The 14,742-nt window shown below is 41.8% G+C and overlaps 1 protein-coding gene across 1 annotated transcript in view; it reads right to left on the reverse strand.

Annotated features, from left to right (window-relative positions):
• MAML2 (mastermind like transcriptional coactivator 2) overlaps positions 1–14,742 on the reverse strand; it is a 273,291-nt gene that overhangs the window by 74,912 nt on the left and 183,637 nt on the right. The window contains exon 2 of the mRNA XM_024217148.2: positions 7,979–9,403. Coding sequence (XP_024072916.2) covers positions 7,979–9,403 — 1,425 coding nt within the window. The remainder of the gene's footprint in view (positions 1–7,978; positions 9,404–14,742) is intronic.

Consider the following 14,742-nt stretch of genomic DNA (forward strand, 5'->3'; position numbering starts at 1 on the left):
TCAAGCAGGGTTCAGCTTCTTTGACTGCAGATCCAGAAGCTACAGAGCCCTTTCCACTTTTAATCTAAATCCAGGTTAATCCCTAGTCTGCAGCCAAAATTCCATGTATGCTGCGCGGCCCCCTCAGCTGCCTATTAAACCCCATGCAGGGGCTCAGGGCTGCAGCGGGGAGAGATGCCTCTCCCCCAACACGGACCTGCCCCATGGCAGGGGGAGAGGTGCCCCTCCCCTCAGCCCCAACCCAGCCTTGGCACGAACCTGCTGCGGTTGGGGGAGAGGCGCCTCTCCCCCCACCCCAGCCCAGGTGCTGCTGCGGGGAGAGAGAGCTGGGGGGAGTCCTCTCTCCCCACCGTAGCCCCCAGGAAGCCTGCACCTCAAATCCCTCATTCCCAGCCCCACTCCAGAGCCCGAGTTCTAACAGTCTGCATGTTACAATAAGTGCTCTTCACTAAAGAAGGGGCGTGTCCATGGATAAGAAGAGTAAAAGCCAGATTCTGCCATTTATACCAGCGTAAATGTAGACCGTTTCCACCAAAACCAAAATGTGTTCCTGTGGATTTACACTGGGGTAACTGAGAGCAGAATCTGTCCCAAAGTCTCTATAGAACCATAGGCTTAGTTGAACCACTCAAACCCTATTCATATCATTGTAAAACATATACAAATATACATAGATATGCAGAAGTTATATAAACAAGCTCCTGATTCATGCAAATGAAATATCAAGAAGTGCAATTTTGTGACCATCTTCCTCACGGCTTAGCATAAGGGTTCAAGGAGAATTTGGCTGAGATCAAGGCTCACAGATTGGGCCAGGAGAGGTGCGGCTCTCAGCCTCGAGCACTTCTGAACTGTTCAGGGTTCTCTTAGGAGATGGTACAAAGCTCTGTCAGCGTGGCAGAAGAGCACATCAGCCCAGCTGGTCAAGGACCTGGTACAGGGAAGAGATCTAGGGCATGACCAGACTTGGGCAAGTGAGGGCTAACTCCCCCCAAAACAGTGACATCAAATTTCCAGGGTTTTGAAAAGAAGAAATATACTGCTAGCCTGCCATGCAGGTGGAGTAATGTCCTCCCCACACCTCCCAGAGGATGAGCCCATCCCTTATGAAAAAGATGATTTATTATGTAAGTTCTGACAATGCACTTAGCTCTGTATAAAATGACACTGTCCCTGGGTGTAATTTCAGAAGATGCACAGGGAGATTCAGAGTTTTAAAAATAAGGACAACTGGTTGCCCATATGAAGTAGTGGGTGAAGCGCTCATGACTCCCACTTAAATTGACCCCAAGATCTGGGAGTCACTGACTAAATACAGCTATCAGGACATAATGGCACATGCCTAGAGCTGTATGAATTGCTGTGGCTTTGTTCCACTGAGGGTTTGGTGAATTTATTCTGGTTTCTGTTCACCTGAGTTCTTTCCCCTCCCATAGTGAATACAAATGAAAAAAAAAAGAGACTCTAAGCTGAAACCTCTGAGTTTAACGTGCTTTTGGATCAAAACCATAAGAGGAAGGATGGTCCAGGGGGTGGGCTAGGACTTGAGAGACCTGGGTTTAGTTCCTGGCACTGCCACAGATTTTCTGTGTGACCTTGGGCAAGTCACTTAGCCTCTCTGTGCTTCAGTTCCCCATCTGTAACATAGGAATAATAGTACTACCCAACTGCACAGAGGTGTTAAAGATTGTGAGGCACTTAGATGTTAGAGTGATGGGGGCCATATAAGGACATAAGAACCAGAGGTGGTCAAACAATATTTGTTTGGTGAATCTGGGCACGTATTCTGTTCAATTTTGTTTTAATTATTTGATTAATCATATTCAATAAGCCACACAGCTGATCAAAAGCTTTCAAAAATATGTGCTGAATTTATTCAGCTCTAGTCAAAATGACTGAGTTTTGCAGGGTTTCCGCCCCAAACCCTAAGTCTCACCCCAAGACCATCCTTCAGTGACTGGTCCATCTTCTCTCAAAACTAAGTGAAAACTTGACTTCAAATTTCTCCCCAAACCCAGTCATCCAGGCTTTCCCCAAACCCAGTCCAGGTTCACTAAAAGGGTCACAAACTTCATTGAGCATGGGCTGAACTTGGGCTTATAATGAAACCTGAAAGCAAGAGAGTTTGGAATTTTATTACAAGAGAGTTTTGCTCTGACTGGACACTTACCAGTAGAGAGTGGGAAAGGCGAGTCCCCACAACACAGACAGAGAATAAAACACACGAGCATCAAACCCCCAGTTCAATGCAGCCTCTTTCAGGAAACCAAGACTATTTCATTGCCACGGCTTGTCCCTAGAGGCTAAAAAGCATCTAATTAGCAAATCCCACTGAAAACCTCCAGTGTAACACAAAGTGACTGAGACAGGCAGAGAAATTATAAGCCTGGCATTCCATTTAGCAAGCTTTAAAGCCATAAAGTCATGTCCAAATGCTTTTTGGGGACTTCAAACCAGGAAAAACCCAGAGAACTATCTAAAGCATGTGAATTGATAGCTGACAGCCGTGTAGTGCCATTTGATGGTGGAGTTACAGCTGCTCTCCATGAACTGTACTCATGCTTTCATGCTACAAATCCATCTCTCAGCCACGGTAATGAAGGGCCAGATTCCACACTGCTTTACAGTTTGTACAGTATCTAGAATAATAAAGCACTGATTTCTCATTGAGGAATTAGGCAGCTGAAATAATAAAGTTAATGATTAACCATTAGTAATTAATAATTTACTATTCTTATTTAGGAGTGGAAAGCCTCACAGGCAGGAGGTGAAGCTCATGGAAGGAAGGGAGTGGAGTCTACAAGACATCATCCTCTCCCTTTACAAGAGCTGTAGAGTTAGGATCCTCATTAGCTTTACTGGAGTTACACCAAAAATGAATTTAACCCCATATTTCCCCAAAAGTCCTTGCAGCCTGTGTACTTCCATGCCATGCCCCTCCATATAGCTCAAGACCCTTTCCCCTACTCAGATGAGGATGCCTTGGCAGTTTCATGTGGTGAAACAGTTTTTAGATTACTTCTTCCCTTCCCGCAGGAGTTTTCCACAGGCTTTAGTTAAGAAAATTACACTGTGGTTGATTGGAGGAGGCACATACATCTTTAAACATAATTTGCCAATGATATTTTCATGGGTTTTTTTATTGTGTATTCTCATGTTCTGAATATTCAGTTCCTTTTCACGCATGCGTTCTAATGGGGAAACTGCTCTCCAGACTTGCTGGTCACTGTGTCTTTGATGGACAGCTGGATCTTACAGGCAAGTCAGAGTCAAGATAAGGTCAGTGTTTCTTGCGCCCTTTACTTCCCAATGTTTTTATGTGAGAGGGAAGGGTAATCATTTAAGAAGTTTGATTTTTAAAATATTTTAATAAAAAACAAAAAAACCCCTCTCTTCTTATGAAAACATGTCAATGACTTCATAACTAAAGTTGTAATTTACTTTTCATTTCATGAAAAGTCCAATTTGGAGATACCTGAAGCCTCTCACACAACCTTTAAAAAACAGCTTTCTGTCTCAGTTTCTGCATAGGCTGTCTCTGGCTGGATGATCATTTTCTGTGGAACATTTGATGATAATCAGAAAAAGCTTTTGTTTTTTAGGAGAGCTTGGAAAACCAGATTTTTTTCTTTGTAGAAACATCTTATGTGATTTTTTTTGAATGCCATATCTCAAACCTGACTTTGAGCGGACACTCCACACTGTGCTTTATATACATTGTCTGTCTTTCCTGAGGTTTATTACCTTTGAGTGATTTCATGAAAGGTTCTGGGACTGGTTTGGTGGGAACACCTGACAATTCAGAAAAAACAACGAGGAGTCCTTGTGGCACCTTAGAGACTCCTCGTTTTTTTTGCTGATACAGACTAACACAGCTACCACTCTGAAACCTGACAATTCAGAGAGACTTCAACAGGGTTTATAAGCTTCTTGAGAGCTCTTGAAGCATTTATCAGGTCCAAAGCAAAAGCTTTCAGAATCGGCAAACTCCACCACCTAAATCCCTAGCGTTCAAGAAGCTGAAAAGCTTAACATCTCCTGTTGCACATCCTGCAGACTTTGTAATGTCTGGAGCTCAAATAGCCAGTTGAAGGTGCTTACAAATTCTGCTGGCTCAGCATAAGGAGTCTGTTGGCTTTGGCAGCTAAAAAGCGATGTACAAAGAAGTTTAGCAGGTGAACAGCATGACAATTACAAAAACTGCAGGTCAACTGTAGATCAACAATATCTCTCTGTAAACATAGCTCCTGCTTCTAAAGCATTTCACCACTGTGTAGTGACTGCTACAGAGCTTTGGAGTGATCGCTGTGGGGCTAAAAGAGGACGAGTTATCACTTCAGAGTGTAGATGTTCCAGAGTTCTTGCTACGAAACTCTCACAACCTATGCTTACCTTTCCAAAGCTTTATGCAACAGCACTGCTATGGGCCAGACTGCCCCATTGTGCTCACAAAGCTGTGGGAGATGATCATGAAATCTCCCTTGCAGGAGCTCCTGCTAAACATTCATTATAGTGAGAAGTGATTGTGGCCCTGAAAAAGTTCACATGGGGAAAACCTCCCAAGCCAGCTGATCCTGTGAATGCACAGAGAAGAGATCCCAGATCTGCACAAGGAGGAGACATTTTGCACATAGAGCTCATGCCTCCATATTGCTTGGCTGGTTCCCCGCCCTCTGGCAGTATTGCTCCAGTAGGAGCAGTGCTTCCATTGGCCATGACCCTGAAGCTTGTTCAGCAGCAGCTGGGCAAGGGACACAGTAGGTAGCTAACACTGCTTCAAGCAAGTTACCGTAGTGTTTTAATTTGCATCCAGAATGTTGTCTTGCATATTTTGCAAAAATATTCATGTTTATAAAAGTCCTGCCTGTCTCGCCTACGCTGACAGATTGCTGGAGGAGCACCATCATGGCTGCATAACGAGCCTGTTCAAATCCATCTGACTGCCAGTCTGTTAAGAGAGTGGGGAAACACTCCTGTAAAGACCATTAAAGTACAATGGCTAACTAACAGAGAGATACTGCCAAGGAGCAATAGATCCCCTGCAGCACAGAATCATGAAAAGGTTGGGCTGGAAGAGACCTCAAGAGGTCATCTAGTCCAGCCCCCCGCACTGAGGCAGGATCAAGTAAAACTAGATCATACCTGACAGGTGTTTGTCTAACCCGTTCTTAAAACCTCCAGTGGCAGGGGTTCCACAACCTCCTTTGGAAATCTATTCTAGTGCTTAACTATTCTTATAGTTAAGTTTTTTTTCCAATATGTAACATATTTCTTGCTGCAGATTAACCCAGTTACTTCCAGTCCTACCTTCAATGGACATGGAGAACAATTGATCATCCACTTCTATATAACAGCCCATAACAGTCTTCAAATATATTATCAGCCTCCCCCACCCCCCATCCCCAGGTTCTTTTTCCTGGGGCCTAATTCAGGTTTTCTAAACCTTCTAACATTTTTGTTGCTCTCCGCTGGACTCTCTCCAATTTGTCCACCTCTTTCCTACAGTGTCGTGCCAAAACATGGAGACAGTACTCCAGGTGAGGCCTCCAGTGCTGAGTAGAGCAGGACAGTTATATCCCAAGTCTTACACAGGACAATCCTGTTAATATATCCCAGAATATTAGCTGTTTTTGCAACTGCATCACATTCTTGGCTCATATTAAAATTATGATCCACTTTAGCCCCCAGATATTTTTCAGCAGTACTACCACGTAGCCAGTTATTCCCCGTTTTGTAGTTGTGCATTTCTAATTTGATTTATGCATTTGATTTTTCCTTTCTAAGTGTACTACTTTGCATTTGTCTTTATTGAATTTAATCTTGTGGAATCAGAGCAATTCTCCAATTTGTCCAGGTTGTTTTGAATTCTAATCTTGTCCTCCAGTATGCTTGCAACTCCTCCCAGTTTGGTGTCATCCGCAAATTTTATAAGCCTGCTCTCCACTTCATTATGCAAGTCATTAATGAAAATGTTGAAAAGTACTAGACCCTGGACAGACCCCTGTGGCACGCCACTTAAATAAGTCGTTCCAATTTGACAGCAAACCATTGATAACTACTCTGAATATGGTATTTTCAACCAGCACCCCTTTGTCGGAATTTCATCTAGACCATATTTCCATAGTTTGCTTATGAGAATGTCATGTGGGACTGTCAAAAGACTTACTAAAATCAAGATATATTATGTCTTCTGCTTCCCCCCATCCACTATGCCAGTAACTCTGTCAAAGAAGGAAGTTAAGTTGGTTTGGCATAATTTGTTCTTGACAAATCAGTCCATGGTAGCTATTGCTTATTATCTTATTACACTATTAACATAACATAGTCGAAGCTGATTCCCACAGCTGCTCCCTCGCCAGCTTCTTCAAACCAAAAATAAAAAGAAATCCTTTCTGTCTGAAATTTCTCATATGCTGTCTCCTACAAGGAGATGAGATTTTAGGGCAGTTTATGATTTATTGACCAAATTGTTTGGGAAGCTAAAAATGAGTTTTCAGTTGTACAAGTCTTCTAATTTATTTATTTAGATTTCTACTTTTTGTACCACCAGATTCCATCTCAAAACAGGTTGGCCTAGAAATTCCAGTTTTGTTGGACCCATTTATACTGGTGCTTTCAATTACTATTTGGAAAGTTTGGTTTTTCCATTTTCAGTCATTAGTTATAGGATTTTCCCCCCAGCTCTGAGAAATTCACAGGTTACCTAGCAGACTTTATACATTTGGAATATTGCTAACCCCGAGAATTCAATCATAAGTCAGGCCCCCAAAAATCATGACATTGGCTTAAAATCATGAGATTAAAAAACCTCCAATAACATTCTTTTAAAATTTGCTTTCTGGTTTCTGAGCCTTTAGGTTACATTTGGGTCACATTTTCAAGCTTTATTGTACAACCAGGAAAGACAGAAATGTACTTTTTTAAAACAAAAGCTGAGATTCTCCTCTAATCACATGACTCCAGGAGCTGGAGCTTTAGGAAAAGCAGCAGCTATCACTAGATTCATGATAAAAAAATCGCAAGAGTTTGCAACACTGCATTTGTCTGTAGGTAATTGTATAGTGCTCCTCACTAAGCATCTAAGCTCCTCATGTGCCTCAGTGAATTTTATTCTCACACCACCCTGTGAGGCAAGTATTTGTATTCCCATTTCCCAGATGAAGAAGTGAAGAACAGAGACACTGATTCTCCGGTGTCTTCTAACTTGTACAGCCATTTATGCAATGGTAGCCACTTTGCACAAGTATAAATGACTATACAAGGGGCACTGGAGAATCAAGCCTTGTGAGATTAAGGCCAAAATTATCAAAAAGAAGCCTGCAATTCTGAGTGTCTCAGTTTTTAATGCCCACCCTGAGTTATCTACTTCCTGCTATTTTCTTGTCCTTGCTCATTTCTACCACATATAGTTACTTTATAAGCCTACTGAGCCTAGGTGAAAGAGATTTTTTTTTAACTGATGCCCACCATTCAGTCTATACATACACACAGTTATGGGCCTTTACATGCTTAGAATTTATTTTTCCATTCCTCTATAAACAAATTTTCCAATGGTGCTAGGCAAACCCAGAAATAACACTTGAGCAGTTTTAGCTTTTCCTTTACAAACAGATAAAACAATTCCCAGACAAAAGTTTTTGTCAAGTTAGAGTCAATAGATGTCTAAGAATATTGTTATTTCCCAACCTCTGTCCTCCCAGAAAAAACAATGACATAGAGTTAACATTGCAAAGATATTGCCTTAGAAAAGGCACAAAAAATGTTGTGGTTCAAAGTACCCTAAATGTTATAAGTATGAAAGCTGAACATTCCATCACCAGCTCTTGTGCAATGGATCTCCATTACATGTGAGTGGCCTTTGCATTTCATTACAAATTTCTTTAGCCCAATCTCACTGGGAACCACGACAGAGTGGAACAGCCTGTCTATTGCACAGAAAAGGACTGTTTAACTACTGTTTAGGAGGAACACATCTTACCTGTCTGTGCTGTTGAGAGACGGGATACTGCAGTCCTGAGATTTGTTGGCTTTGCTGCATTTTCTGAAGTATCATCTTTTGCTGCAATGCTAAGGATACGTTTGGTGGCCTTTGAAGAGGCTGGTTTTGGAGAGGTTGAGTAGGTTGCTGCTGTTGCTGTTGCACTGCAACAGGGCTCTGCAGCTGCTGAGGATAGTGCAGAATAGAAGGCTTGCTTTGGGATCCCAAAACTGAAGGCATCTGCTGGTTAGTTTGCTCTGAGTTAAAATGACACAAAGGCTTTGTGTTGCCATGATGCTGCTCTAGTGGTGATTGAGTGTTGTTTATAAAGTTTCTATTGAGATCCTGAGGCTTTGGTTGCATTATGATGTCAATGGGGCTGCTCTGGGTTGTGGCATTTGGTTTATAGATGTAGTTATTCATTGCTTTGGACTGATTCCCATTGACAGGTACCCCAGGCATGGCTGAACTTTGGGGGCTGAACTGCTGCTGACGAAAGGAAGGGCTGGGAATTTTCTCTTGTACGAATTGTCCTGGGGAAGGGCCTGATGGGGACAAGGTGGGCCAGCTGGATGGCTGGTTTTGCTGCTGCTGAATCAAGGCATGCTGTTGTCGGTTGGCTGCTATTTGTTTTAGCTGCTGGGCGTGAGATACTTCTTGCCAGTTAGTCAATGGTCGATTTGAGACAGAAGAGACCTGCGACGACTGTGCTTGATTCTGAGGCACCGAAGGGATTGGTGAAGAGGTGGACATGGCAGCGCTGGACATAGTGAAGGCTGGTCCTGTAGAAGAAGGCCTCATTTGAGGGGAACCCACAGGTGCCTGATTCAAGCCTGGCGAATATTCACTCTTTATCACTATTTTCTCCATCTGCAGAGAAGCTCTAGCAGCGCCTCTCTGGTTTTGCTGCCCAAGATCAATGTTAAACGGCTCATCTTGTTTTATGGTGGCGTTGATCATATTTTCTAGTTCAAGGTCACTCATTGGTGGCACCGATATGTTAGTCAGTTCATTAAACAGCTCCTGAAGCTCTGGGTCCATCATCTGTTCCCCTGTATCTTCCCCATATCTGTTAGGGAAAATGTTTTCATGGGACATCTGATCATCCAGGTGTTTGCTGCAAGATATGGTTTCTCCTGGTTCTTTCTTGACCTCTTTCAAAGGCATATTAAATATATGCCCACTAGAGTGGGTATTGTTTGTTAGGTTGCTGGTCTTTCTTTGTGATCCTTGCCCCACAGACAAGGTTCCTGACATTGACTGGCTTTGGCAATTGTTAACATGTCCGCCTTGTCCCATAGAAAGATTATCACCCACTCGTATCCTCTTAATATCAAGGAAAGAGTTATCTGAAATACCATTCGGTCTCTTGTTGTTAACAGGTGATAGATTTACCACCAACTTCCTCTTCAAGGAGCCCTGGAGCTGAAAGAAGTGGGGAGAAAATAAATAATTAATTGACATTCAAGACCCAGTCCAGAGTCAACTCAAAAGCAGGTTGATACTAATTTGATGCTCATAACATGAGATCTTGAAAAATTAATTAACTAATGTTGTGCAATACAGTAGGGATACTCTGGAAATTAGCAGAAATTTGTGATACTAAAATTAATGGAATTGGAATAGATTTCATAAATGTTAAGACTAGCAGGGCTCCTTACGATAACCTAATCTGACCTCCTGTGTCACACTGGGCATAGAATTTCACCCAGTGATTCCAGCATCTACTCCATAAGATTATTCTGACTGGCTGGTGTAGAATCTATGGACTCTCTGAGAGATGTTTTCAAAGGTAAAATGAATAATTAGCCATCCAGCTCCCACTGATTTTTGGCATACCCAGATTTATACCAGCTGAGGAGCTGTCCCCATATAGTCAAATATCTCTGAAATAACACTACTAGGAGAATTTTACCTTGTTCACATACTGAATTTAAGGCAGTGGAGTTATGCCAATTTCAGCTAAAGATCTGGCCCCTGAGATACCTTCTGCTACTGTACTATTTTTTCCAACTATGTACGTTAATTTATTAGGGCAGAATTAAGCCCTAGACATTCATGTTGTGAAATGTCTGCTATAAAATTAAATACAGGCTATGCAACATGCCCCAGCTAACACTGATCTGAGACCCATAACTGTTTCATTTCCTTGCTTTTGAACATTTACGTATATAGTTTTATACACTCACAAACAGTGTGGGCCTGATATTGAAAAATATGCACATACAATTGCACACCTAATGTATGCTCAACTACCACAACTAGGCATGCTTTATCATGTATTTGTGTGTGCAAATTCCCATCTTGCACATATATAAATCAGGTGCATAATTCTGCACACCTTTCCAGTATATAAAAGCTACTAGGCAACTGCATGTTTGAAATTCAGGACAATGTATGCATCCTCCAGTACCTATAAGTAGAATTTCAGAAATACTTTATAACTGACTGTATGCATTCACATTAATGTTAATGCTCTTGTTGTGTATTTTGCTCTTTACACAACCAATGTACTATGAAGGAACCTCCCCGGCACAGTAGGCTCCAAACAACTATATTTATTAAATATACACAATATCCAAGCCTAGCTACATATGCTCTGGCTAGCTTCTGCAGCACAGAACACAGTCATTGTTACTAGAACACTTACAAACTATTTAAAGAAGTACTATACTGGTGGGGGGGAGGTTGCTTTCATTTTTGTCCCTTAACCATAGGTACATTGACCCAGGTGATTTATGATAATATGTCATTTGATGAATGGCCTGGTTTCTACTTTGGTCTAAGAAACCAGGGCCCATGTCAAGGTATGACGTCTTGTGAATATCTGGGGCAGAAACAAAAAATTGGCAATCCCAGGTCTCCGGTAACATACGCCATGTTTTTTTTTGCCAACTATGGTGATTTATGATACCATAAAAATCACATTTATATTATACCCTTTCACATATAGATGGCCTTGAGTTTGTAGAACAGTATTCTGGCCTGTGACCCCTGAATTTAAGGACTTGTCTGGAGTTGTTCCTGATTAGCTGTTCCTTATCAACTCTGAGTGGATACTCTTATTCTGAAATATGTGTCCACCCATGGAATTAATCAGGAACAACTTAATGTGTAGACAAGCCCTTAGATACAGTCGGTGCTTATCCTTTTGTACCATTCAGGTCACTGAGTAATCCCCTCGAAACAGCACGGGGAAGATATAAAAGTCTGTCAACCCCCCTCCTAGCTTAAAAGAACAAACATCATGTTCCAAAGATAGTGGGATGAACTGCTATTTGCAAATCTACAATGTAGTTTTGTTCTTTCATTTTATAGCTGAAGACATGCTGGTGTCTGTTCTATTTTCACCCACATAACTGGGTGCATTCAGTATACTGAGTTTGTATTTTCTCTTTCATGTCACAGTGAGTGAGATTTTTGGGTGGTCATTCACACTACAGAGTGCAGTGACTGTAATCTGGGTAGCATGTTTCTTCGTAACACATGAGTCACTGTACTTTCCTTTGCATAAAACCAGAAAACTACATTTCCTTTCACCATCATCTTTGCTATCATTTTGCTTATTAGAAATAATTCTCAAGTCCCCAAAGTCTTCTTTATGGGAAATGGGGAAGTCCCTAGTCAAAGTACATGTTTTGCTTTCCTACGTTTTGCTGACAGAAGGACTAAATAGATGATGAATAATGTATTCTCTGCATACAAGTGGGTTACTTGGAACTTACGCCTTTCTTGATGAACTTTGCATTTGCACTGACATTTTGAAACATGACTAGCTGTTTAAAATGTCCACATACTTTCAAAACCCTTGGACAATGGGCCTTGATGTGATTAACAATGTTGTTGCTGAACAGCACTATGTGTATCGGATACTTAAAATAATATTTGAATTAACTAATAGACAGATGTAAACAATGCCACATGAGACTACTTCAACAATGGAACTCTATGGACAACTATATACAAGAAACCCATGGATCACCACACCTACCTTCATAGATCCAATAACAACCCCAAACACACCAAGAAACCTGTTATCTACAGCCAGGCACTCAGATACCACAGAATATGCTCCAAGGAGAAAATCTGGAATATACACCTTAATACATTCAAAACTGCCTTTGCCAAACAAGGACACTCTAGAGAAGTAGATTGCATCATTGAATGGGCCACTTCGAGACTGCAGAATACAGAAATAAAACCCCCTCTGATTGCGCACCCTTAGTTGTCACCTATCACCCCAAGTTGGAACCAATATGGGGTATCATCAAACAACTACAGCCTGTACTCAATGGGGACCCCATCTTGAAAGAAGTCTTTCCTGAACCCACTCTTCTGGCCTTCAAACAGCTCCCCAGCCTCTCCAAACTTAGCATGAGAAGCAAGCTACCCCAAACCAGGACACACCAACTCAAAGTGGCACCAGACACCGCCAGATCAACAGATACAAAACGTACAGACATCTCTCCACTGCTACAATGATCAGCACCCCCCACAACACACCTTTCAAGGTCCACAGGACCTAAACATGCCTACACAACATGTGGTATACCTCATCCAGTGCACAAATGCCCCAATAACAATTATGTGGGTGAAACCAGACAATCACTATGCTCTCAAATGAACTCACACAGGAAAATGATAAAAGACAAAAACAACCTAGCACCTGTGGGAGAACAATTTTCACAAAGTGATCACTCTATATGTGACCACTAAGTCCTCATCCTCAAAGGAAACTACTACACCTTCAAAAGACAAGCCTGGGAGCTTAAATTCATAACTTTGCTAGACACTAAAAATCTTGGATTGAACAGACACTGGATTTATGAAAACAACAAGGAGTCTGGTGGCACCGGACTCCTTGTTGTTTTTGTGGCTACAGACTAAACACGGCTACCCCCGATACTTGACTGGATTTATGGTTTATCACAACAATCTATAATCCACTAAAGCCCCCCCGCCAGCTGCTTTTCCCCACCACCTCCCTTCCTTTCCCCCCACTTCACCTTGAATGGGCCCTTGAAATGTGTGTTAACTAGTTATGCTAAACAATCTGTTCCACCTTGTATTTTGCTGTGACACTCTGAAATTGTGAAATGTGAAACTGAGTATGTTTCTCAGACCTCAAATAAAGCTCTGTGTAGCTCGAAATCTTGTCTCTCTCACAAACAGAAGTTGGTCCAATAAAAGCTGTTACCTCATCCACCTTGTCTCTCTAACATCCTGGGACCAACATGGCTATTACAACACTGCATACATGAGACTCCTGCCATAGAAAGAGATGAAGTAACAGGGACACACACAAATCAGTGGTAACACCAGTAATAATATCACCTATCTTTTATATAGCACTTATCACTCATGGATCACAAAGCGCTTTACAAAGGAGGTCAATATCATTATCCCCATTTTACAGATGGGGAAACTGAGGCACAGAAAAGGGACATGATTTGCCCAAGGTCACTGGCAGAGCTGCGATTAGAACCAAGGTGTCCTGACATCCAAGCCAATGACCTGGCCACTAGACCACATTCCTTCTTCTGTAAGCTAATTATGTAATGATACTATAATGTATACTAGGTATAACAATATGAATGTATTGTTCTCTGATACAGCTCATGTTTCCTCATCTGCATCCTGCTAAAATGCTTGCAAAAAGGGCCCATTCCATTTTTTTTTTAATCTTCAAAACATTTTGCAAATATTAATTAATTCATCCCAACAGCAGCTCTGGGAGGTAGGTACATGCTGTTATGCCCATTTTACAGAACAGCAACTGAGACAGAAAGAATAAGGGGCAGATCCTCATGCCCTGCTAGGATAACTCTGCTCCCCAAGAGGTACAAAGGGACCTTCGAACAGCTCAAAAGGGGTTGCAGAGGATTCTCTCTGCTTTATGAGACTGATTTCCCTCCTCTGTTTAGACATGGGGGAGGGGACAGGAAAGGGAAACATACAAAGGGTGGGGCCAAAGCACTCATTCTTGATTGGCTGGTGCAGTCCCATAGGACTAGACCAATCCAAGAGCCATTTTCCATTCTCTCTTCAGCAGTATCAAGTTGTTCTGAAAACTGCAGTCACTTTGCACTGCAAGGGTTTTCACCTCTGTGTTTGGTGATGGGTTGTGTTGTGTTTGGGCGAGTTATAATCTCCCTTATGCAAAGTGCCCCATCAGAAGCTTGAGAAGAACCATGCCTCTATACCAGCCCAGTAAGAGGGACTCAACCAACCAATCTAATCTCATTAGCTATGTTTTTATGTTGGCATCCAACGCTGTAACATCTGAACATTCTGTGCATGCGGGCAGAGAAAGAAGGGATCAGACTTCATCCTGCTTTAAAAAAAAAAAAAAAAAGAAGAAGGCGATGCCTATTGAACATACTCAGAACTAATTTTTCGGTTGCTGATAACTTTTTTTAATTGCACAAGCAAAGTACATGCACCTCAGGAGGAAAAAAACCAGCCACTTCAATTTCAAGCATCAGCAGTTCATGTTGTAAGTGAGGACTTTAAGATTTGGCTCCCTGTATACATGACAAATGTTTTTTGCACCTAACACACAAACACATTTCTCAGGCTAGATGTGTTTGTGATTATAAATTTACAGTGATCTGAACTGTGAAATACTGAAAACATCTATGATGGGAAATCTGTAAAATGACTGAAACTGGGAGCTGAAGAAGCCCTTTGTACAGTGCTATTCCACAACAGGTAGGCAGTACTTAACATCAAAGTGTTTCCTGGCAGATAATATTATTGTAAGA

The sequence above is a fragment of the Terrapene carolina genome, unplaced genomic scaffold (assembly GCF_002925995.2).
Source record: "Terrapene carolina triunguis isolate 2854851 unplaced genomic scaffold, T_m_triunguis-2.0 Scaffold97, whole genome shotgun sequence".
NCBI classification, from domain to species: domain Eukaryota; kingdom Metazoa; phylum Chordata; order Testudines; family Emydidae; genus Terrapene; species Terrapene triunguis.